This window comes from Rana temporaria, chromosome 7 (assembly GCF_905171775.1).
Source record: "Rana temporaria chromosome 7, aRanTem1.1, whole genome shotgun sequence".
Taxonomy (NCBI): domain Eukaryota; kingdom Metazoa; phylum Chordata; class Amphibia; order Anura; family Ranidae; genus Rana; species Rana temporaria.
In genome coordinates, this window is record NC_053495.1 from 146,153,538 (window position 1) to 146,180,646 (window position 27,109).

The 27,109-nt window shown below is 42.0% G+C and overlaps 1 protein-coding gene across 1 annotated transcript in view; it reads right to left on the reverse strand.

Moving 5' to 3' along the window:
• Positions 1 to 1,908: 1,908 nt before the first annotated feature.
• LMO4 (LIM domain only 4) overlaps positions 1,909 to 27,109 on the reverse strand; it is a 58,714-nt gene continuing 33,513 nt past the window's right edge. Inside the window, exons 3-5 of the mRNA XM_040360082.1 lie at positions 24,145 to 24,241; positions 23,315 to 23,470; positions 1,909 to 2,703 (exon numbers count right to left, since the gene is read on the reverse strand). Coding sequence (XP_040216016.1) covers positions 2,695 to 2,703; positions 23,315 to 23,470; positions 24,145 to 24,241 — 262 coding nt within the window. The 3' untranslated portion in view covers positions 1,909 to 2,694. The remainder of the gene's footprint in view (positions 2,704 to 23,314; positions 23,471 to 24,144; positions 24,242 to 27,109) is intronic.

A 27,109-nucleotide genomic window follows, 5' to 3' on the forward strand; every position in this document is an offset into this window, starting at 1 on the left:
AAAAAAAAAAAAACTATTAAGCAATATGCAAATAGCAGAATAACAAATATAGAATTAAGCAAAAAAAAAAAAAAATAAAATAAAATAAACCACCACAAATGATGCTATACCTGAAATAGAGACGGAATTATGAATAAAATCATGAGCAGGTCTCTAGCTGGCGCGGCTTTTTATATTGTTTATTTTTCTTGTCATCACACGCTAGCCGCTGCCTATATTTGTAGTATTGTGTTAGCGCGGTTTTTTAGTGTATATTAGGTCTCTAGCTGTGGTTATGTCTGACGTGGAAAAAAAAAAAAAAAAAAAAAAATAATAAGGCACTACACACTCAGACTTAAAGCGGAGGTCCTCCCACCGCTGCAAAAATTAAAAGCCAGCAGCTGCACATACTGCAGCTGCTGACTTTTAATAATAGGACACTTACCTGTCCTGGAGTCCAGCGATGTCGGCACCGAACCTGATGTTTCCATCAGCTGTCGGGTGCATGCCGCCTCCATTGCGAGTAAGGGAACCTGGCAGTGAAGCCTTATGGCTTCACGCTGGGAACATGACTGCGCATGCGCTCCACTCCTCTCTTCTACTGGCCCAGTGGCCGGGGAGAGAGCCCAGGCGGCGACGTCGATACCCTGAGGCTTCCGGAAGTGGGAACAGGAAATCTGTGAAAGACGGGTATACTGCCCCCCCCCCCCAAAAGGTGCCATATGAGGCACCGGAGGGGGGGGGAGAGGAGGCGTACAACGAGCGGAAGTTCCACTTTTGGGTGGTACTACAGGCAAACTGCTAAATAAAGCATTGAGACTGTATTCAAGCGGTAAAAGTGATGCTTGCTGCAGCCTTCTGTGGCCATCTGCTTGTCATAATCACTTCATCTGATGGTGAAAATCTCCATTGGAAATAATGGCCAATTACAAAGTTACCAAGTGGCTGAAAATGTTTTCAACTCTTGCATTTTCCCAAGCATTTGGGATACATGTGCAAACACCTATTAAAGGGGTTGTAAAGTCAGACGTTTTTTTTATCCAAGTGCATAGAATGCATTCTGTGTGCAGCAGCCCCCTTAATACTTGCCTGTCAAGCAGCTTTGTCCTACAAGGTCCATGAGTGTCTTGGCCATCCGACACTCTCCTTTCCGATTGGCTGAGACACAGAAGCGGTGCCATTGGCTCCCGCTGCTGTCAAAGTCAGCAAGCCAATCGAGAGAGGGGGACGGGCAAGACCGGTGCTCTGTGTCTCAATGGACACAGGGAACTGTGACTCGGCTTGGGTGCCTCCAAAGCAAGCTGCTTGCTGTGGGGGCACTTGACTGGAGGGAGGGGCCAGGAGCACAAAAGAGGGACTCAAGAAGAGGAGAACCAGGGCTGTTCTGTGCAAATCCACTGCAACAGAGCAGGCAACATTTTTTATCTCTATAAAGATAACAAACACAAGACTTTACAATCACTTTAACTGTTTTAGATGAATCTGAAAAAAAAAACCAAAAAAAAAAAACACTATAAGTGTGGGGATAAGTGCTTGAATACATGGATAATCAGTTCTGTGCATCATAGGCCATACTGCCATGAATATATCACAAAAATGTTGGTATATCCAAGTTGACCATTCATGCAAAGAAGAAAAGAATTGGCACAAGGGGCTTTCATTTGGATGCAGAAAAGGCCATTTTGGAAATACAAGTGATAATTATTCCATTCTTCATGGCTTCTTGTAGGACTGATAATGCTCCAAGCTAGGCTAAGGACCAGTTAAATAAACAGTCATCAGTTTGAAATGTATTTACAAAGATTTGAATTTGTCTCATTTGCTGTGTTTTTTTGGATGCAATGAAAGCCATTTTTAAACGCCAGACATATTTTTTGGTACAACAAAGATCAAATATGTGCTAAATGCAGTAACTCATGGAAACCAAAATTAACAATAGCATTTTAATCTTTTATTACTTAAATACACCATACTAGAGCAAGTCTCTGAAAATATCACAAATAAAAGTTTTATCTTCAATCAGCAAGTAGGTGAAAATTTCTACACAATAGCAGATTCTTTTCCCGCCCCTTCCCTTTATCGCAATGGGAAGTAGCAACGATAGGACAAAAACAAAGAAAATTAAAGTAAAAAAAAAAAAATAATAATAATAAAATAACACATACATGCATACGTACATTGTATTTTACAGAGAGAAACTTTCAAAAGTGTTTGTGATAAAGTACCACAAAAGCTACAACTCCCCTTTTTATCTTATGTTCAGCTTGAATGAACAATCTTCCTCACAGCACAAGAAAATATACAAAGAGTGAGTAGAGTGTTGTCAAGGGTAAGGGTGCAAATGCTGGCAAGTGCCCTGCTAAATCGGTAATGAGGGTGGGTAAGCAGTTTTTAAATGCATCTTGAAACTGAATTCATGAGTCATTTTCACCCCTCGTGAATAAGTCCTCTGGTGAAACCACGCGTTTCGTTTTTTTTAATCTCAGTCTCCCCATTAGCCTGGATCATGGAGTCCTTTTATTATAGGTCTTCAGTCATTTTCATACACCAAGAAATGTGGGAAGGGCAACCAAGAAGAGGAAAAAAAGGTGCAATGGCATGAAGCTGGCACGGATGCTAGCTACAAAAGGTGACTTGTCTACTGGAGACATATGGTATCCATCTGCGATGAAAGAACTTGAGATGAAGGCACACTTTCTGTTTTAGTACAACCTTTTAGCAAACCTGAAAAAGAAGAGAAAAATACATTTAGGTCCTGGAGAAAATCACAATTTGGTGAAGCAGATGCTTTAATATAAAACCAGAGGTGAGAGGACAAGGTCCATGGAAAACAGTCCCCCCCAATTTAGGTAGAAACTAGAGGGCAGGTTAAATCACATACCAGGTTCATACAACCCTTCAAGGGTCTACTTGTCAAAATACTCAATCATCACCTATTATAGATCTTTCTTGGTTTTATGTCAAGAAATTGTGTAGTCCTGCCCACACACGCTGCTCGTGGGGTCTACATTAAACTGAACCTTTTGCTTTGCCTAGCTAATAGGGGCTTTGAACGGCCTCATCTTTGTCACATGGGGGTAAGAGGAGTAGGCCACATGCTCTCCCAATACCCATGACTACAATCTAGGCCAGAAACAACTAATCGATTAATCGACAACTAATCGATTAATCGACAACTAATCGATTATAAAATTAATCTATTACTATTTTCAGAATCGATTAATCGGCCAGTAACATAATGGGGTTTAAAAAAAAATGAAAATTAGCCCTTTATAGTACAATAAGAGCAAATCGCTACTGTAAATATTACTTTCACTGTCCCACAGAAAAAAAAAATTAACCCCTTACAGTAGCGTTTATTTGCTCTTTTTGTACCAATTTTAGTTTTTTTAACCCCATTATGTTACTAAACATCTCAGGCTGGGTTTTTGGTGCTTTTTGCAGAAACACACTACAGTTCATTTACAGGTTTTCCTACGGGACACGTTCACATCCATGTTTTTTTCAGCTGTTGCGTATTTGGAAAGAGCAAGGACTTTTTTTTAATGCAAAACGGTGTTATATTGTTTTTTTGGTTCAATATACTTCAATGGAGAAGCTGCAGGAAAGCAATTTTGTAAGGTTATTAACCGATTAATCGAAACAATAAATCGGCCAACTAATCGATTATGAAAATAATCGTTAGTTGCAGCCCTACTACAATCCACGGCAAAAATCCATGGCAAAGCCAATCTGGGTGAGATAGAGATGAAGGTAATTATAAGTTGGAGGGGCTGTCATTTGAACGGGTTCATTTTGAGTGAGGAGAGGATTTGGGAACTTAAAGGGGGAGAGCGAAGTTTGGAAACAGACACTTGACTAAATGAGTTTAGGTCTGGTTAAAAATAATGTGTGCAATCTGGGAGTCAGACTCAAATTTAGACCAGGAAACCTTAATGCCATTGGTCATGGAGCAATTTAACACTAGGGAGGAGTAGTTGGCGAGTACCACCATCGTATGCGCTACACATTAATGAACACGTGCGACCTTGTGAATGATAAACTGCAAATGCTTAAAATGTACATGCCTAAAACAGTATGTGCTTAAATTAATCGTTATACACGAGTCCTTTCATGCTTGGTAGCATTTGAACATTATAATACAACATTTCTGTACCATTCTTAATTATAATAATTATTTTGTTAGTGCAGATTCCTGTACTCATTTTGTCATTACAAAAGTCAACAAGAAAAACACATATTTCATCAGCGATTGTATTACAAAATGCCTGTAATAAAACAAATTAGTTGCATTTTAAACACGATATTCTTCTAGGCACGGGAGTTTTAAATAACACTGTGAACTTTCTAGGGCACCAAGTTAGTAAAACCTGAGGTCTACGAAGGAGTTCAAAGCCCCCGCCCCCTCCTTCAGGAGAACCACACTTTCAAGCTAATTAAAGTGGTTCAAGAGTGGAGGTTCAATTCCCAAGAGTTGAAGCTCAGTGTGAGAAAGGTAATTTGGCTGTCCAGAACAAAGAGATTAGAGAGCAGCCAGTGAGCATATTTAATAAATGAGCATCAAATGTCCTCTACTATGGACACAGACAACTCCAATTATATAACAACCAGGGAATTGTTGAGTGATCTGTAAACTAGAAGATTTTTTTTTAATAACCAATAAAGTGAATGACACAAGCCTTCATTTAAAACAATTCAGAAGAGTTAACATAATACACTATATGTTGAGTGATTTGTACAGGTGAGTTTACTTGCTTTGCCACCCCCTTGCCAAACACAACGTAACAAAGAATTCAATTAACAAGTAAGTAAACACCCAAGGGTATATACACACACATATGGAATAACTAACAGGCTGGTAATTATTTAGTGAAATAAGTTACGATGAAGCCCCCTATATATTGTACTAAAAAGGTAATCACAAGGTTTTCTGTTGAATAATTTACATTTTCTGTAAGCTTTACAGGTATTCATATGTAGCCTGATGTTTAGAGGTGTTCGTTCCATGAGAAGTAAGGCCAATAACGCACATGCAGTGCATGTCAGAGAGATGGGCCATATAGCTGTACACAAGGAGACTTGGCAAGAGATGGATGTATATTGTACGCCATGTTAAAAGGGGAGCTCCAGCATTTTTTCCTTTAGGTTTTAGATTTATTAGGTTAGGGTTTGAAAATCGGCCAGGTTTTAAATGCAGTCTTTCCTTGGGGAGATTCTTTTTGCTTCATGCAAGGTTACTGGGACAAGCAACTAATGAAAAAATACTACTTAACGGGGAAAAGGGATAGCATTAAAGCTAAACTCCAGCTTTTGCTACACTTGACCTAGTTAGTTTGGCCCAAACAAACTGTGTCCGTTACAAACACGTGAGGCCGCTGGATGTTGGTATAACCTATATGTAGCCGAGGCTACATACAGCACTGTGTTTGAGCTGGGACCTTCCTGTCCCATAGCTGGAACACAATAGAGTCTATCCAATCGTCACTCAGCCAATCGGAGAAAGTGATGAATTCTAGCAATGAATACAAAGCAGAGTCAGAGGATGTGACATAATCAGCATGCCTCTCTGACTCAGAAAATCAGGAGAAGCTTAGTATCCATTGCTATAATACATAGTTTTCTCTGATTGGCTGAGCACCAATCAGATAGACTAGTGCAGTGGTTCTCAACCCTGTCCTCAAGCACTCTCAACAGGCCATATTGCAGGTTTTCTTTTATCTTGCACAGGTTCTTTAAATCAGAGTCAATGGCTTGATATTTTGGACAGCTATTTTATCTACGAGAAATTCCCAAAACATGGCCTGTTGGGGGTACTTGAGGACAGGGTTGAGAACCACTGCTCTAGTGTGTTTCGGGTATGAGATAGGAAGTCTTGTCTTGAACCTGGAAAGTGCTGTATGTAGCCTCAGCTACATACATTTTTATACTGCACATCCAGTGGCTCCACCTTGGCCCAAACAGACTATGTAAAGTGTATGAAAAGCTGGAATTTGGCTTTAAAAACCTGACAGATATTCAAACCCTTTCCAACTTGACTGTCAAAAAGTGCTTTTGTGGCCTTTGTCCCTGTTGGAGTTTGCTCTGGTAGTTTCCTTGTACCGGTCACCACTCAAAAGTTAGGGTGAATTCCTAATTTATCAAAACAAAAACAAATCTATGTTTTAATGGCTCTCAAGATAACAAAGTGAATTTGGGCATTTTTTCAGCACATGACATGACCTGGCATTATAAGTTTAACCTTCTGTGCTGTTAATAAAACACTAGACAAAAAAAAAACACACACACACACACACACACACAGCAGTTTGTCACGTGAGGACAGCAAGCCAATCTTTTCTTCACACGTGCCTAAGCAAACTCTTACATGATCCCCAGTGATCAGTGGGAATTGGTCTCAGGCGGCAGAACAATCTGTGGCTGGCAAACTATGCATGTTTCCTGTAATGATTTTAAAATTGTAGAAGGACCCAAAGGGGCTAAAGATCAGGTAGTGCCTGAGAAAAACATCAATTTATCGCATATGCAATGGCCCCAAGATACCAACTGGAAATCAGTTGTAAATATTGATTAGTAATAGTTTTTTTTTTATGCATCTCAAAGCTTTCATTCTTAGTCCCATCTACAACCGGCAAGGATATAAAAATGACCCCCAGATTTGAAGGAGTTTGCCAAGTTTTTTTGACAACTGGTTATTTTTGTTTACAGGCACTCACTCTATGGCAGGAATGTACACAAGCCACCTATACTGTAACAGCTCCGCTTTCAGGAGCCTGGATAAGGAGGCTCTGTGCATTCCTTTCATTCCACTTTTACTATTCAAGTAGAACCCACAGTCAAATTATTATAACTGAGTGCAGCACACACACACAAACAAGCTATTCCCTGATTAAGGTTGCACTGGTTAACCGAGAACTTTGTGGTACAAGTGGCATTCTATTTTTAGAATATTGGCAGGGCCATGGAAAAGGGGCATCATTTTAGCAGCACTTTAAAATTAAAACTAGTAATGAAATAAAATGTTTAAAAGGAAAATTGTAATGCAGTAAAACTGGAATGATAACACTTGGTTAAACTAAGCACATGAATGTGATATCAATATTCATTCATAAAGAATTTTAAGATGGCTAGGTTCTTTAACCTTACTTCAATGGTTCAACTGATAACATTTCGTATAATATTAAACTGAATATGAAGCCATTTTATAGTTTGGGTACTTCTTTTAGAAACACTTGGGAATACAAGCGTAAAATGAACATGCTAGGACAGAAGTATAGGAAATGCCTTTTACGAATTTGTTTTTGAAGATGCAGGCTTCATGGTTGCCAACAGCTTTCTTGCTACTTGGTCATCATCCTTATCCTTGCTTCAAAGAGTTTGTACCTCCTAGACTGTAAGCTCTAACTAGCAGGGCCCTCTGATTCCTGCTGTATTGAATTGTCTTGTAACTGTATTGTCTGCCCTCAAGTTGTAAAGCGCTGCGAAAACTGTTGCCACTATATAAAGCCTGTATAATAATACCGTAAAAATCAAGTCTTTAATTAATAGCAATTACTATATTTGTATCTCAGCCGGATATTGGGATTGGGTACCTGTCAGAACCATGTTACCGCTACCCCCCAAAGGTGCCAAAATGTGGCAGAGGAGGGGGTGGGGGGGGGTCAGGTAAGCAGAGTTTCCCCTTTTCGTGGAGCTTTATTTTAACTAAAAAATATGCAGCCACTGAAAAAGCCATTTCTTTAATCTGTTCGTATTGCTTTCTTTTTTTCACTGGATTGCATGTAGTTGCTTAATCACTTTGATAGCGCAGATTTATTTTTTATATTTGTATTGTGCATTTAGGTGCCTCATAAAGCCTAACCTGAAAACTCTCAGGACATTACCATTTGAGGCCTAGTTATTAACGGTTCACCTCCACCATCACAGGAGTGAGCTCTCAAAACGCACAGCTCATAGCTACAGCATCAGGGGAGAGAAAGTGCATGTGAGGATCTAAGAAAAAGCTTGCTCCTGTAATGGTGAAGGTGAATAGTAACAGCTAGGCCACTCTTGGCAACATCCTGGGATTTTTCAGGTCAGGCTTCATTAGGTACATAAAATAGCCTACATCAATAGCAATTTTTCAACTTTAGTCAAAGCTGCACCGTTTTTTTTTTTTTCTTTAATCTACAGACGATTCTTATCTGCATAGGCAGTTTTTTGGTAAAAGGTGAACCCTTTAACCCCTTACCGCTGGCCACCTCTCGGCCCTTTAGGAGTTCTAAACACTGGGAGACTGAGGCAGGCATTTGGCTCATGTGACCGCTGTGATTGACTGTCACATGACAGGAAAGCTCCTGATCGCTAGTATGCGTCAGGATCTTTCTGGTAACCACCGGAGTGCGTAGAGGGCATGTTCTTAGCAATGTAAGGGTTTTACATAGGGCCGCATATATGCAGCCACTCGGCTTGATGGCTCACCCACCAAGAGGCCGTGTGTGTGTGGCCAGCGTTAAGATTGGCTGGTTGAAAGTAGGTGGTGCTAGCCTGTTCATGAGCAAATTAAGTCAGAACCCGGATCTTCATACTAGTTCTGGGTCAATGACTCAGCATTCCATGAAAGTGACGAGCATTGTTCGTAGTAGGCCTGCAAAAGCAACCAAAATATTTTTTCTAGGAGATCAATGCAAAAAAAAAAAAAAAAACACACCACTGGTGAGACCATAATATTACAGCTTGGAAAACGTGCGCAAATTTCGCTTGGCCCTCTGCTGGCTTTGAAGCCCTAAAGGGTCAGGCTACCCAAAAGTGACGATATAGATATATGGGTAAAGCCTGGTGGGCCAAGTCAGCCTCTGCTCTTATGCGTCTTGGATATTCTCAATAGAGAGAGTTCCCTGCCATAATCCCAGGCTTTTAATCCAATGTTGGGAAACGTTGGAGGGGTGCCCTCCTTCCCTTTACATTTTAGGAGTCAGGTCATGAAACATCCGACTACCTAGCTCATATAAGAATGACACTTCCGTGTCATCACATAATATTTGTAAGATAATTAAAGAAATATACTTGCTCTTAATTATCTCAGGGTTTTTCTCCCCCACTTTTGTTAAAAAAAACCATCATAATGCATCTCGTAAAATGTTTTTGTTTCAACATATCTAATTATTAACTGCTTCTAGAAAACAAAAAAAAGACAGACAAGGGGGTTTCCCATATCTGAAACCACAAAATGTGTATGAAAATACTGCCCCCACCCATGGGGAACGTTTTACAAAATCAAAATTCAATTTCAGGCAACTACACCAGAGAACAAATGCATTTTCTTTTTTTAAATTCTCTGCGCATTAATGAAGTTTCTATTGCAAATCTATATACTAGCAGCAACTGAAGTATGCATTTTTTGTTTCAGTGCAATAACTCAGTGCAGCGTGATTGCCTGGGTTAATGATGAAAAAGTCAAATACGCTATCAGAGCTGATGGAAAAATCTATCACCAATTTGAAATTAAAATTCATATGTGGTCAATAAGATTTACTACCCATGCAAGTGGAGCTGTAAAGAGTAAATGAATCAATGTCATCAATACATAATCAGTATGAAATATGAGGTGAATACAATTATGTGCAGGAGTTGTGCATTCCTTCTTTTCCCCTGAACCAGTGCGGAATGAGCAGACTTGCTGAGGACTGACAGTAATTGTTACAAATTAGACACCGCAGTTATCAAAATGCACTCGCTAGAATAGCGAGGAGACTTATTAGGAAAATGAAAATAGATCTTAAACAGGCTCAGTTCTAGAGAGATCGTACAACTGTTGATTTGAATGGGGCTCAGAAAACAGGCATCTCATTTATGTCTGCTGGCCGAAAAAAAAAAAAAAAAAAAACACATTTATGGATCCAAGATCAACAACATCTTTATTTAAATTCCTCGCTGCTACAACTAGACACTAATTAGATTTGCAAACCATTATTCAAAAACAATTTTTAGATATGCGGTGTGCCACATTATAAGGTAATATCCCCCTTTTTATATATTTATTTTTTTATCCGAGTGATGACAGTGGTTTATACACCAGAACTTGATACCTTGCATAAACTAGGTGCCTCCCACCTTCATGTATAATGCTGATTGACAGTGCAGTTTCATGAAGATGCAAGTGGGGGCAGAAGGTTCCTTTTTTCCTCCAGCTGCAAACATACCAAGCTATGGCATTGCAACCATAAAAAAAATAAACAAAATAAATAATTATCTGGTCATGAATTTGGCATATAATTTTACCTCTTGTAGTGTCTTTATTTTTTTTCATTTTTTTTTTTTAATCCAAGATTTAGTAGTTCAGCCATTTTATTTTTTATTTTTTTATAAACAAAGGAAAATAAAAAGAAACCTATTGGGGCTTCCTAATTTCACCAAAAAAAAATATGCAGACTGTGGCCCAGATTTTTAATAGATGGGCGTAAAACTCGGCGGGCGTAACGTATCCCATTAACGTTACGCCGCCGCAAGTTTTACAGGCATGTGCTTTATTCACAAAGAACTTGCCTGTAAAGTTGCGGCGTAGCGTAAATCACCCAGGGCAAGCCCGCCTAATTCAAATTAGCCGGGTAGGGGGCGTGGAGCATTTAAATTAAGCGAACGTACTGCGCATGTGCCGTCCGGAAAATATCCCAGGGTGCATTGCTCCAAATGACGTCGCAAGGACGTCATTGGTTTCGACGTGAACGTAAATGGCGTCCAGCCCCATTCACGGACGACTTACGCAAACGACGTAAATTTTTAAATTTCGACGCGGGAACGACGGCCATACTTAACATTGGTTGCCCCTCACATAGCAGGGGCAACTTTACGCCGCGCAAACCTAACGTAAACGTCGTAACTTCACTGCGTCGACCGCGCGTACGTTTGGGAATTCGCGTATCTAGCTAATTTGCATACTCGACGGGGAAAACGACAGAGGCGACACCTAGCGGCTAAAAAAAAAAAATTGCATTTAAGATCCGACAGCGTAAGAGCCTTACGCTTGTCAGATCTAATGGATATCTATGCGTAACTGATTCTAAGAATCAGTCGCATAGATACGACGGCCGATAGGACTTACGATGGCGTACATTGCGCTGCGCCGTCGTAAGCCCTTTGAGAATCTGGGCCTAAATTTTTTTTTTTAGGGAACGGTCCAACACAATCTAATACAGAGGTTGCTTACTTTAAAGCTGGACGCCTGTTCAATTTAATCAATGCGCACACGCACAGAAAAAAAGTGCTTTTACCTGCCAAAACGATTTACCGTATTTATCAGCGTATAACACGCACACTAACTTTAAGAGGGAAGTTTCAGGAAAAACACTTTTCACAGCCTCCTGCGTATGACACGCAGGCACAGTTTACCCTCTTATTTTCAGGGTAAAAAAGGGAGTGTTATACGTCAATAAATACAGTATATTGTTTCCATACTGTCCCGATTTGCACAGCTCTGCCACACAGCTCAGCCCCAGCTGGCAGGGCAGGAGACCCGATTTTTTTTTTCTGTAGTTCAGCAAACCTTAAGGCCCCTTTCACACAGGCTTTCCAATCAGGTCTGCCTGTCAGTTTCAGGTGGACCTAAATCAGACGCTCCATGCACCTCTATGGAGCGGCGGATGTCAGCAGTGACATGTCTGCGGATATCTGCTAGTATCCGATCCATGAAATCCAGACAGATGGAAACCCTATTTTCGAATCGTATCGGATAGGATGAAAATGGACAGGCAGTCTGTTTTCATCCAATCTCCATAGAGGATAGCAGGGCTCTGACAAGTCTAATAAGCAGATTGATCCCTGCTGAACAAAGCAAAGTATGTACATGGGCAAGCCTGTGTGAAATGGGCCTGTGTTACTAAACCCAGGACCCTGCATTCATTATATCTGGTCTCCCACCTTACACAGAAATGCAATTATTTTAGTAAACATAAACTGCTAAATACCAGCATTATATAGCAGTCTTGTGACTTCTATCAATGCCCAGCAGAGCACTGGGTAAAGCTTGCAAGAGGAGATTTCATTCTACCCTGATTGTCCTATGAGGCTGCAGGATCCCTGATCCTCTGCCTGGACAGTACCGATTGGCCCTGTGGTGATCACATGCACCCTTCTAAGAAAAAAAAAACACACACACACACACACACACACACACACACACACACACACACACACACCTTTCTAGCAATACACACCAAACTCAGCATATGCAGCTTGTCCCCAAGGACGTTTTAGAAGGAGATGGCTTAAGAACAGTGAAACGAGGATAGGATCAAACAGCCTTTTTGCAAAACATATCCAATAAAAAAATAAAATTTTATTTTTGCGGGTACAGGGCACGCAGCCTGTACCCAGAAGAGGCCAGCGACGTATAGGTAAGCCGCTGTATACCTGCAGGAGCCACCTGTCTGCAGTACAATGTGGGCGTGCGGTCTTGAAAAGGTTAAATAGGAACTGCAGTCTGCTCACATAATGTGTAATAAAAACATCTTTGCCATTCTGAAGCTTCCCTTCAACCACTTTGCATATTATGTTATAAATACTGCGGTTCTGTACTTGCCAAATCTGCTACAGAAATCTCCCTCCACCAAGTCTGGCTGCAGCCATTTTAACTGTGGGCAGCTGAAGCTGCTGCCCTTTTGCTTCCTGGGTTTACTCGGACACACCTCCAGCTCTGCAGCTTTAATTGGACCTCTTATGACTCATCCACCCTCCCTTCCTGGAAAACACTCGCTCTACATTAATTTGCTTATTTTATATCCCCCTGGAGTTCAACCTTATGACACAGTCCCACAATCTTCAATCACATTAGCTGCAAAGACTGGGCCTCCAGCCTCCACTGGTTCTGCATTCTACAAAACGATGTGCCCATTCACAGGGGTGAGATTGTGCATTACAGTAAGCATTCCTCTGTATTAGATCTTCCCTCAGAAAACAGCATTATATATATTTTCCTCATCTAGTGGGGGGCAATACCCAATGGTAACTAATGCCTGGATTATCGGTTTAATAAAAAAAAAAAAAACACACAGCACCAGACAGCATGTATACAACTGTGAATGGTATGTAAACAAATGCTCTCTGTGTACCATCGTTCTACTATATTTTTTTTGTTTCAGGTTGATAACAATTTTTCCAATTAGGGCCGCAGAGTAAATAATGCATTAGGAATAAAATAAGAAAAAAAGGAAATTAAATAGGAGATGATATTGACATTACATTTGTACAGACAATAAGTCTGGAAATGTCAACTTGAACATGTTTGATGAGGTCACTTCCTGTCTGGAATCTCACATCGACCATTCACTAGAAAAGCAGGAAACCTATAGCACAGCCTTCATAGAATACAAATCCATGAGCTTTCTGTTCCCCAGGAAGTTAAGACTTTTGAGTGTGGCGAAACCCTTTAATTTAATTATATTAATTGCATCTATTTACTACAAGTACTACAAGTTGTGAAACAGAAAGGAAAGGACATTTCCAAATTTGATAACAACTCTTGTGCTCTAATAGAATTGTATTTGTGAAAAATAGCCCAAACATGGATTGAAATTTTGCAGGTTCAGCAGGGACCAGCTGAATTTCGATCCATGTGTGGGCAGGCTGGTTTGTACAGACATTGATCTACTTGACCAACTTCTGTACAGCCAGTTGAGTTTTTCCCCCAATCGATCAGTGCCGCTGGCCGCAGCCAGCAGCACGGATCAGCGTATTCTGACAGTGGGGGAGGTCTCCCCGCTGTCAGAATACAATAACTCAGCGTGAAAGATTCCCCCATTAAATAAGTTGTTGATTCCCCCCCATTCAACCCTCATATTTTCATTTACAAAAGAAAAAAGAAAAGAAAAAGGAAAGGAAAAGAAGGTTCATAATCTAGATTTAAAGGGGTTGTAAACCCTCAAGGTTTTTCACCTGCATTAAGGTGAAAAACCTCCTGTCATGCAGCAGCCCCCCTCCCCACGAGCCCCCCTTTTACTTACCTGGGCCTCGTAATTCCCACGAAGGGAACAAGCACACCAGCTCCAGCCTGTGTCTCGTGTCCTGATTGGATAGATTGCTAGCAGCACAGCCATTGGCTCCCACTGTCAATCAAATCCAAGTCCTGCTGTCTGTCAATAGACATGGAAGCAGGACTCGGGTGTCCTGAAGTGGAGTGCTTCTTTGACGGGGCATACTAGAAGAGGAGGAGCCACCGACGACGCTTAAGGACCCTAGAAGAGGAGGATCAGGGCCATTCTGTGCAAAAGCAACTGCACAGGTGAGGCAAGTATGCTTGTGTGTATTATATTAAATATATAACTTACAAAAAACACAAAAGGGTTTAGTAACCCTTTAATATCAAAAAACCGAAGTTAGGCTTACCGGTAACTCTGTTTTCAAGAGTCTTCCAGGACAGCCCTGTAGATGTAGCTCCTCCCTCCGGGACAGGAAACACAATCACCCCCAATCATAAAAGGCGGTCCTCCAGGTCCTCTCCTCAGTTAAACCAAGAATTCCTGACGGACTCTGAAAAACATAATCTTACCAACATATCGTTAGTGCAAACTTCCATTTCCAGTTTAGAATAATACACACCGGGTGGGAAGCCAGGCTGTCCTGGAAGACTCTTGAAAACAGAGTTACCGGTAAGCCTAACTTCGGTTTTACCCTTTCGTCTTCCAGGACAGCCCTGTAGATGATAGACAAGAAACTTACTTATCAGGGTGGGGTTACTGCTTGGAGGACCCTCCTACCAAATGCCTGATCCTTCTCAGACATCAAGTCCAGGCGATAATGCTTGGCGAAGGTAGTATAACTTGACCACGTTGCCGCCTTGCAAATCTCTTCTGGTGAGGCTCCGCCCCTCTCGGCCCATGAACTCGAAACTGCTCTAGTCGAGTGTGCTTTAACAAATGGGGCTTGTAGGCCCTCTAACTCATAAGCCTTCTCTATTGCCATTCTGATCCATCTGGCAATAGAGGATTTTGATGCCTTATGACCCTTCTTACTACCTGAAAAATTAACAAAAAGGGAATCACTCTTCCTAAACTCTTTGGAAGCTTCTAAGTAAACTAAAAGGCACCTCCTCACATCTAGTAAGTTTTGGGGTGCTCCCTCTGAGTCTGAGGTGGAACAAAAAGAAGGAAGGACAATGTCCTGTGTCCTATGGAACTTGGACACAACTTTAGGAAGAAAACTGGGGTCTGTTTTCAAAATAATCCTATCATCAAAAATCAACAAAAAAGGCTCCAAGATTGAAAGAGCCTGTAGCTCACTCACCCGTCTGGCTGAGGTCACTGCCACCAAGAGGACCGTTTTAAGTGTGACCCATTTCAGGATGGATTTCTCCAGAGGTTCAAAAGGTTTGCCTGAGAGTGCTCTGAGCACCAATGAAAGATCCCAAGAAGGACAGGTCGAGACCCTCACTGGCCTAGATCTTGATAAGGCCTTGAAAAAATTCCTAACGTATGAATTCTGCTGAAGGGAACACTGCAAGAAGACACTCAGGGCTGCTACCTGTACCTTTAGAGTGCTAGGGGAGAGACCCAGATCTACCCCAGCCTGCAAAAAAACCAGAATAGCTGGAATACCTGGATGATCTAACTCTTGTTCTCTCATCCAGGAACAAAATCTTTTCCAAAATTTTGCATAGATTGCTCTTGTAACTGGCTTTCTGCACTGTAATAGGGTGTTTATTACTTTCTCTGAGAAACCCTCTGCTCTCAATAACTCTTCCTCAGATACCACGCAGTTAGACTCAATCTGTCTATCTGCGGGTGTAGGATTGGACCCTGCGAGATCAGATCCTTCCGGACTGGAAGGGGAAATGGAGGAAAAATGCATAGTTCCTTCAGGATTGCGAACCAAGGCCTCTTTGGCCACCAAGGCGCGATCAAAATCAAGTCTGTCGCCTCCAACCGAAATTTCTGGAGCACTGCTGCTATCATCCTTACTGGGGGGAAGGCGTAGCAAATGTTGAACCTCCAGGGATTGGAAAATGCGTCTATCCTTAAGGCCTGATCTCTGGGATCTATTGAAAAGAACTGGGTTACTTTCCTGTTCTTTTCTGAGGCAAAAAGATCTATTTCCGGAAGACCCCACCTTTGTGTTATCTGAGCAAATACTTCTTCGTTCAGGGACCATTCGTCCTGTTTCACTGGCTGGCGACTTAAATAATCTGCCAGAGAGTTTTGAGTACCCTTTAGGTGAACTGCTGTCAGCGAAAACAAGTTGGTCTCCGCCCAGGAGAGGATTTTGTTGGATATTTCTTGCAAAGCCGGACTTCTTGTCCCCCCCTGTTTGTTCAGGTACGCAACAGCCGCTGCGTTGTCCGAACGAACTTGCAGGTGATGTCCTACCAACTTTCCCTGAAATGACTCTATGGTTCTTAGAATTGCCAACAGTTCTCTTTGGTTGGAGGAACGACTTGCCTCCACTGGAGACCATGCTCCCTGGGCTACTGCTTCCCCTAGATGGGCTCCCCAGCCCCAGGCACTCGCGTCCGTAGTCACTATTACTTCCACCGGGAAAGACCAGTCTAGACCCTTGCTCAGGTTGTGATGTCCTCGCCACCACCACAACTTCCTTTTTACTTTGGCTGAGATTGGAATCAGTGACTCTAAATCTTGACTTTGGCCGCTCCAGAGACGGAGCATAAGTTCCTGTAATGGGCGTTGATGATGTCTTGCCCAAGGAACTGCAGGGAAGCAGGATGTCATGAACCCCAGGACTCTCATTACCTCTCTGATTGAAATCCACTGATTGGACTGTAGTTGGGCAACGGCCTGACTTACTTTGATAACCTTTTCCTCGGGGAGATAAATTTTTCTCCTTACCGAAGATATCCTGTACCCCAGGTAAACCACTTCCTGGGATGGCACCAACTGGGATTTGTCCCGGTTGATTATCCACCCGAGTGAGGAGAGATATTCCTGTGCCACCAGTAAATCCTTCCCTAACTGTTGAGCCGATCTGGCTACAAACAGCAGATCGTCCAGATATGGGATTACCGTGATAGCTTGATCTCTGAGAGGGGCAAGAGCTTCTGCCAGAACCTTGGTAAAAATTCTCGGAGACGAGGATAGACCAAAGGGCAGAGCTTGGAACTGGAAGTGTTGAATCCCTAAAGTTGCCCTCACTGCTACCCTGAGAAATTTCTGGTAATCTGGATGTATAGGGATGTGTAGATAAGCATCCCTGAGATCCAGAGTCGCCATGTAACACCCCGGGAACAGACATCTTGCAACTGTAAAGATCGACTCCATCCTGAACCTTTTGTACTTTACAAACCTGTTCAGGGGCCGAAGGTTCAGGATCATCCTGAACTTCCCTGACGGTTTCTTTACTATGAAGACATGGGAATATACTCCCTGTCCCTGCTCCTCCAGGGGTACCGGAATTAGAACTCTCTGATCGACTAATTCTCCTAGCGACAGCATTAGAGCTTCTGCTTTTGCCCTTTCTCTGGGTGGATAAGTCACCCTGAAGTTCCATTGAGGCAGTGACGCAAACTCCAGTTTGTATCCGTTCTCTATTAAATTTAGAATGAACGGGCTTGAGGTTGCCTTGGTCCATTGTGGGAGGAACTGCCCCAACCTTCCTCCCACGGGGACACAGGAGTCATTGCGGTTTTGGGGGGGGTTGAGGAGGATTAAACAGGATTCCTCCTCTACCACGCCCCTTGTGGCCTGCCCAATGCTTCTTGGGTTGGCCTTCCTTTTTCTGGTTTTGCCAAAAGTTTGAACCCCTGAAGCCACGAAAAAAACTCTTTCCTTCGGCTTTTTTCTTTTTCTCAGGAAAGGCCTTCTTCCTGTCCTGAGTACGTTCTAAAGCCTCTTGGAGGCCGGGTCCAAAAAGGTGATCTCCTGAAAACGGAAGACCACACAATTTTAATTTTGAGGCGGCATCTCCCGTCCAAGTTTTTAGCCATACTGATCTTCTGGCTGCATTGACCAAGGCTGCTGACCTGGCAGCCAACTTTACTGACTCCTCTGAGGCGTCAGCTAGAAAACCCACTGCCTTGAACAAGAGTGGAAAAGATTTTAAAAGCTCTTGTCTAGAGGTACCGGCCAAGATGTGTGCCTGTAACTGGGTGAGCCAACACTCTAAGTTTCTTGCTACACAAGTAGCCGATAGAGCTGGTTTTAAACTGATCGCAGAGGCGTCCCAAGCTCTTTTCAAAAGTAGGTCCCCCCTTTTGTCCATTGGGTCCCTAAGGGAACCTAGGTCATCAAATGCCAAATCTGTCCTCCTGGAGACCTTGGCTAAAGGGGCATCCAGTCTAGGAACCTTGTTCCAAGGATGAGACACATCTGATTCGAATGGAAACCTACGTTTGAGGCTACCTGAAAAAAAGGGTCTTCTTTCAGGTTGTTCCCACTCTCGCAGAATCATATCAATCAAAGACTTATGAACCGGAAAAACTTTGGTTCTGGTCGCATTCCCCTGATACATGAGGTCATGCCGTGAGAGCTGAACCTGTTCCTCCTGGATATCTAAAGTGTCATAGATGGCATTCAGGAGATCCCCCACATCATCCAATGACAATTTGTATCTGGCCGCCCTGGAGGAATCCTCCTCTCCCTCTGATTCAGATGCTGAACCTGCCTGAGAGGAAACAACTGATCTGGGAGTTCTGTCTCTAATTTCCTCCTCTTCCTCCTGAATTTGTAAGGAAGGAGTACTAGAGGCCCTAGTTAGGGACGGGGCTGGAACCTGCATCCTATCAATCAGTCCCTTAAACGACTGAAATGTGGATGCCATCTCATCTTTAAAAGATGATAACATTTGGTTACAAGTGGTTAACGAACTTTCTTTAACCAAGCTATTAACACAGTCAGGACATAAAGGCTTATCCCAATTAGAACTTAGCTTTGTCCCACACACTGCACATTTCTTCCTAGGAGGCTGGTTCTTATCATGGGCCTTGACCTGTTAAAATAAACAACACAGTTTGACCACATTACAACCAGCTAAACCTTCATTCACCACTGTGACAAGGTTCCTAGAAGGTGCAAAAGAAAAAACCTCCACCAAACAGGTTCACCACCTAGGGGGGGGGGTATCTGGGGTAAAAATCCCCTACCTATCAGAGTAAGCCATGTGCCGTCACCAGGCCTTACCTGAGAGGTACCGGTGCCTGCTGGACCAGGATCGGAAATAGCCGCTGCTGCCTCCATGGTCCTGTGTAATCGTTTTCAGTCTCCCTGAACAAACACCAGCGCCGGGTCCTTCGAGTCTCCTCCGCGCCCTTTTTTGAAGTAGGAACGATACTTCCGGGCGCCCCCTGATGACGCGCTTCCGCCGAGAATACTCCTTCCTCTCTTTGGAACGCATGGAACCCGCCCCCTCAACGAATACCGGAAGCGGCGCGCCGAATCGATGGCGTCTCTCACCCTCGCGGCCACGCCACCCGGATCACCACAGGGGACGGATCCCACCGTCAACGGGGTCCGACTCTCGCCGAGCTCACGGCGGAGGAGACTCCAGCTACGCTCTCTACCCCTAGGGCCAGAGGAGTGCTGAAGGCTGAGGTAGGTTCTCTCACATAAAAAACAAAAAACACGTTCCCTGATTGTATCTCCTCCCGTCCGGCAGGAAACACAAAAAACTGAGGAGAGGACCTGGAGGACCGCCTTTTATGATTGGGGGTGATTGTGTTTCCTGTCCCGGAGGGAGGAGCTACATCTACAGGGCTGTCCTGGAAGACGAAAGGGTAAAGTCTGCTATACAGTGCCTTTAAGATCAGATTTACAAAATAAAAAAAAATAAAAAAAGCGAGAAGCTCAGCAGAAAAGCGTCCATGGAGAATACTTGGAAAGGTTAGCAACTCAGCAACTGCCCAAGTACATTTTGGAAAGTGGGACAGCAAGGGGAGTGGGAGATGGCGCAGTTTACCATAGTAGTAAGCGCAGTTTACCATAGTAGTAAACTTAAAAAGCAAAGTAAGAAGGAAAAAAGAAAATTAAACTACTTCTCACTGCAAGGTGAAGGCACAATGTGCTAGCAAGTATGGAAATGAAAAACGTACCCTGAAACGAAGCCCTCCAGCGGCGCACTGTCACTACTGCAGAAGCTTCAATCTTCACCCAGTCATCCTTCCAGGTTTGCGGGTTGCAGCACTTTACTGGCTAAACCGCGCCAACGTCACTCCCGCGTATGTGTGTGGGAGTCACGGCCCTGACATGGCGCTCTGAAGAAACGGCACGGGTATGCTGTTCCTTCAAAGTGCATACACCAGTGATATTGACTGCTGCTCACTAGAATCTCCCCTAAATGGTACACGTTTAGGAGATATTCATTTAACCTACAGGGTACAAAAAAAAAAAAAAAATGATAAAATTTACTTTGTTTGCAGGTTAAAAAAAAAAAAAAAGGCCATTTATTTTTTATTTATTTTGTTGAGCCTGTAAAGCACTGCACCAGCGATCAGCTAGATGATGCCATGCAGGTCTTCTGCAGATCTGTCAGTACATCTGTGTGCCAATATTTCAGTATGGGCAAGCAGATACCCTAACTGGAAGAATTGATGAACTACCACAGCGCTGTTCATTGAGAACTACAAGCCAACAACCGCAAAAGAGGTTGGGGCTTGTAGTTCACACACACACACACACACACAACCTAGCTGCGTGAATGAAGGGCGTGGTCAAAAAGTGATAGCAGTTATGGGGAATTTCTCCCTGTTCTGCTGTCACAGGAGGGGGTGGGGGGGGGGGGGGAGTCAGGCAGCGGTTGCAACATGTTTAATCCGTTTCTTTGGTTGAGCATGTAACATGTTCCCAAAGGTGAACTCCTTTTAGCTGGCCACAGCAAATGTGCCCGAAATTTTTAATTTTAGAAAAGTTTGCTCGATTTTATAAAGCGCAGGATAGAAACTTTGAATGAATTTCTAACAGTGTATGGGGATTTTGCTTGGTAAAGTCTAGTCGATCCAAAATAGAATACTATACGAAGACTACATTTTTAGGTACTTTCGAATGACATTTTTCAAGTCATCAGAAGCACTGATAATTTTCATACAAAATGTTCACATTCATTTAAAAATATACTAGTGTATGGCTAGTTAGAGACACCCTGGATATTCTGTATTATAAGCAAAAAGCATCTGTGCCACCCACTAGCTCCAGTGCCAACCGTTATAAATAAAAGAATAAAAGAAAAAGCAATTTAACACATACTGCATGCATCGTAGAGTTCCCTTCTGTCCAAAGTCTTTGCTGGAGATCAGATAAGTGGCAAAAACCATTTCACTCATCAACCATGCATTGTAAAATCGAACATACAAAAGTGTAATTGTGCAGACTTTAGACTGTGGTCGGTGGTGCATGGCGACACACCCAATCAACAGGTGTTCTCGCTTGTTTGGAGGAGTAATTTGCAATGTTGCATCAGCAACCTGCAAGTGTATGCCTATGGAGGAGAGGGCGGGGAGGAGCTCTGCATGGGGTAGCTGTACGATAGCAATTGGCCAAGAAAAAGCACGCTCCACCAACATGGAAATGGCCAGAAGTGAGGAAATGTGTTTTTTTTTTCTCTAGATACCTTAGATTTACAAAGTGTTTAAAGGGACTGGCAATCAATTTTATTTAGATAAGCATGCAAGTTTAACTTCAATTTATAATGTATTCCAAGTATAATTTGAAATTATCCATGTACACAGGGGCAACAATGGACACACTGTCATTATCAACAGCCAGACTGATTAAGACTGCCTAGGCTGGGAGGGGATAAACAGTTATTTAAAGTAAAAAAAAAAAAGAACATGACTTTTAATGCGATTTGGCAAAGCGGATGTGTGCCTTTTTATGGGTCTACAATATTGGCAGCCAATTACGGATCAGCTTTCAGTAACCTGCTGTAATAAATTGTTAAAGGCCCCTATGGAAATGAATGATGCAACACCACATAATTATTGCAATGTGTTTAAAGTGGTTGTAAACTCTTACAGACCACTTTTTACTACAGGTAAGCCCTATAAATAAGGCTTACCCATTGCTACCCTGGATATCTCCTAAACCTGCACAGTTTAGGAGATATCCCCTGTATCAGCATGTGCCGACATCATGGGCACATGCGCACTGAAGCAATGGCATGTTTGTGCCGTTGCTTCAGCTAGTGTGCCGTTACCGGCGGCTCCCACGCTAAAGTCATTGTGGCTCCGGCCAATCTCAGCGTCGGAGCCCGTGGTGCCCATAAGTAACTCTGGGAGCGATGTCGCCGACCTGAGCGGTGTACAGGGACTTCGATCTAAGGTGAGAAATTCACGATGAGCTAGTATGCTATGCATACTAGCTCATTATGCCTTTGTCTTGCAGGGTTTTTTTTATTTTTACTGTGGGTTTACAACCACTTAGTAAGTAGATGTAGTTATGTGTTTAGTAAAAAAAAAAAAGATAAAATAAATATATACATTTTTAAAAAGCCACTAGGCAAGTATCTCAATGTACCTTGGCACCAACATCTTGTATTGCGGCAGGCAGTACTAGCAGCCAATTGGGAACACTACATGCACATGTTTGGACAGGGAAGGAGGAGGAGAGACCAATACAAAAAAAGTTTATTGCAGGTGGCCAAGCACAAGGCTGGTGCCAGCAAGGTGACCTACCCTTACGGCAGCGGAGAAAAGTCAGGTTACCAGTTTGGCTTTACAAGGTGAACAGGAATTGAAGTCTTACGGCACTTAAAAACTCCCATACAAGTACAGTAAGACCTTGGTTTGAGAGTAACTTGGTTTGATAGCGTTTTGCAAGACAAGCAAAATGTTTTAATACATTTTGCCTTGATATACAAGCGATGTCTTGATATAAGAGTAGCATCATGTCACAACCGAGTATAAACAAAGAAGAAGAGAGGAGCCTCTAAGTGTAGCAATATGGTTACATTTAATGAAGGTACAACATTTAGCAACTTATTGCTACACTTAGAGGCGCCTCTCTTCTCTTTTATACCCTGTAAAAAAAAATGCTTTGATATACAAGTGCTTTGGATTACAAGCATGTTTCTGGAATGAATTATGCTTGCAAACCAAGGTTGATGAAATATGCATCAACAGTGTTGCCTGGAATTAAACTTTAAAATACTGTATTTTGAAAACTTTTTTCCCAAAAGGGTGAAATTAAAAAGGTTAAAATGGAATAATAAAAAAAAAAAAAAAAAAAAAAAAAACCCCAGGTCAAAAAAAAGTAAATTGCATAGGTTTGTGCTATTGACGTCTTGCTTAATGCTGCTCTATTATAGGAAAGACCTTCATTCTTCACCTTACACCCCCCTCACAAGAAAATGCAAATAAGATCAACTGCAAAGACAGGGGTAGCAATTAGCCCCCTCAGAGAAGCTTGTTAATAAAGAGTCAAATATTCACCTTCTGGTCTGGCAGTAGTGGATTGCTCTGAAGTGAATTCAAATGACCATTGATAAGAGCTGTAGGTCTATCATGTTCACAGAATAAACTGCCATTGATGTAGTGAAACCGGTCCCCTGGGACAAGGCGATTCCGACAAGTTGAGCACGTAAAACACTGCATGGGAAAAAAAAGATATAGATTCAGAAAAAAAAAAAAAATCTAAAATAGTAATATAGGTCACAGCTTCAATTAAGTGACTGAAGAAGAAAGGGACACACTTTAACTGTTTAATGCCTGAAGCTTTCAAATACCCAAGGCCTGTGCTATATATGTGGCGGCAACATTTGGGAGAGAAAAAAAAAAAAAGACCGGTTGCTACAGGAAACGCAAAAACTTCTGATCACTCAAGTCATATCCAGTTCTTTACTGCTTACTATAATGCCCCGTACACACGATCCGAAAATCGTACGAAAAATGCCGCTTTAGAATCGATTGTACGATAATCGTTAGTACAGAGCTTCCGAGAGCCGATCAGGACAGTTCATACGATTTTATTCTATCGGACATGCACGGAAAATTTTTGCGGACAATACCAGATCGTACGATTTTCGTTTAATCAGTACAGCTGTCGTTCGAAAATGCAATACAAATGCATTACAACACATGACATCACTTCCGATTTTTTATTCGGCCGTATGAGAATTTTCGTGACTTTAGTAAACTCATCAGATTCGACGTGAGATTAGCATACAAAAAAAAAAAAAAACGATTATTCGTCCAATCGTGTGTACCGGGCATTAGGCAACTACATCATGTGACATGGACCCCCAAAGACCATAGACAAGTACCTTAAGATGATACACGTTCCCTTGTGCCCTCATGACCAATTCGCTGGCTGGAATGGACTGTCCGCAAGCACTGCATGCGCCACTGTTGCCAAATAACCTATAAAACAATGATAAAAAAAATAAACACTTAATTTTATGACCATAAAATTTCACCCCAGATGCATAAAAATGTTGCTTTAGTAGAAGGAAGAAAAAAAGGAGACCGGTAATAATATCTGAAATTGTAGTGTTTGGTTTACAGCAGAATATTGAAAAAAAAAAAACGCATTTTTTTTTGTATCAGCAGAAAAATACGACCTTCCTTCTATTCACAGGGAACCCAGAGATGCAATCAAAAAACAGTGACTTACATACCTCAAGCAAATACAAAACAATTCTGTTCTACACTTATTTTTATCAGATTTCTAGGTTCGTCATATAAAAAAAATAAAAAAATAAAAAAGATACAATTCATGACTAGAGTTTAAATGCATTGTGTCCTTGAAATTATTTGAAGAAGTCTCTTTTTTTTTTGTGCTTTAATCATATCAAGAGATATGAGTCATCAAAGGGGTTAAGGGGATTTGATTGTATATCTAAGAAGACATCATGCTCGGTGTATTGAAACTCCAGCAAACCGCCATCAGAGCAGAGTTTCCATTAGGAAGTCACTGCTATCCAGGTTGATATATAATGTGTATGGGTTAACCTTTTCAATCATAGTGTCAACACTTTAGATTTGCCTCCGCTCATCTCTTTCATTCTAACCTTCTCTCTCTCTCTTGATAATGAAATGCTTGCTCCGACTTCCCTCTATCTGCTCCTGAGTCCACAATTTAGATTACTTCATCTCTGCTAGCAACAAACTGAATGAAATTTCGATTTGAGCAGAAAGTAATTTACCGGGATCTGGACCCATTTGTCATCATATCTCTCTGGGTGTTTGTTGTATCACTGCAGTTTTCCTATGCAATCAAATGAGACCACAACATCTGCCATAGGGGGGAGTGGAGAAGGGGAAGTGAAGGAAAAAAAAAAATATATACACATAATTTCTTAATATATTTAGGCACTAAATCGGTGCACAAGGCAGTTAATGAAGATTACATTTTGCCTGCACCATACATGGGGAAAAAAAATAAAAATACTTAATTTGGTTTTGATATCATGCCTTTGATAAGGTACTAGCCAGAGGAGGAAGGAAGCATTCATCTTGCCAGCAAGGATATGGCTTTTATCTCACAATATAGGTGTGCGTTACACAATAGGTTTTCCTATTTAAAGGGAAGGGATCCTGAGATTATTTTATTGAGCATCAATATTGTTAGTATACTGAACAGCAGCATGTAAGCAATAGCCCAATACAAAAGCTCTTGGCTGGGTACGTAGCAACAGTCCGAGGCTCCATGCACACTGAAGCTCATAAAAATTAGCGTTTTTTGGGAGTTTGTGCATCTTTTTTTTTTGTTTTAACAGCCCATAAACTCCCCTCTATGCTATCCTATGTGTCAATGCACACATGGACATTTATCAGCAGTGGAGTTTATGGGCTGTTGTCTGCACGCCCTAAAATCACGTTCAGGAGTTGTTTTTCTGACCACAAAAAAAAAAAAACACTTAAAGCGGGAGTTCACCCATAAAAACATTTTTACCCTTAGATTGATGCTCATTTTGTCTAGGGGAATCTGCTAGTTGTTTTAAAATCGAAGCTGTACTTACCGTTGTAGAGAGCGATCTTCTCCGCCGCTTCCGGGTATGATCTTCGGGACTGGGCGTTCCTATTTTGATTGACAGTCTTCCGACACACTTCCGACGGTCGCATCCATCGCGTCACGAGTAGCCGAAAGAAGCCGAACGTCGGTGGGGCTCTATACTGCGCCTGCGCACCGACGTTCGGCTACTTTCGGAAAATCGTGACGCGATAGATGCGACCGTCGGAAGACTGTCAATCCAAATAGGAACGCCCAGTCCCGCAGCCCATATCCGGAAGCGGCGGAGAAGATCTCTCGCTACAACGGTAAGTACAGCTTCGATTTTAAAACAACTAGCCGATTCCCCTAGACAAAATGAGCAGGAATCCAAGGTTAAAAAACTTTATTTCCGGGTGAACCTCCACTTTAAAAAACATTAAACGCCCATAAACGTGGCACACCAGCGTCTAACGTTTTTGATCCATTAAAAAAAAACACTAAAAACCTCTAATGTGGAAAAACACTAATAAACGATATTGCAAAAACGTTAAAAAACTCAAAGCTACTGTTGTTTTTATAAAGTTATTTTAATGATCAGTGTGCATGGAGCCCGATTCTCAAAAAAAAAATTGCACAACATGCACATTGATGGGACAGTGATGTTTGGCTGATCTTTCAACTGCCTAAATGTTGGATGAATTATTACAATTCTAATAAAGATTAAACCACCTGCAGAAAAAGAGTTAAAAATAAAATATGGGTTCTGCAACAATTTTATTCAAAAGCGAAAAGGTTTTCGAGCAGCTAGATGTGATCTGAACCTCCCGAGTCACTAAAAGAGTGCAAACACAATCTCTACAACACTCAAGAGTCCTGGAGCTTGCAAACAATCATTATTGCTTTTTAACCCCAGTGCCTCCAGAAAAAAACATAATTTGTACAGGTTGCATGGCTACTAGAAAACGTATGGTTAATTTTAGATAACAATTTCAGGCTGTTACAATGTAAAGACACTAATAAAACACCAATAAAAGTACCACTGGGAGATCGGGAAACTATTACAGTGCACAAATCTCCTCCGCTAGTTGGGCGAGTGTGGTGAAGCAAATAAAAGACACAATGGTATTGGCCTGATTTAGGGAGCAACAACGGTTCTATTCTTACTTCAAGATCAGTCTGCCAGGGGGTCGATACGTACACACGGGCCAAATGCCAGTTCAATAGAAACCAGCCGACATTCAACTCGTGTGTACTGCAGTCAGTCTAAACAGCCGAATTATGTCAAAAGTACATGA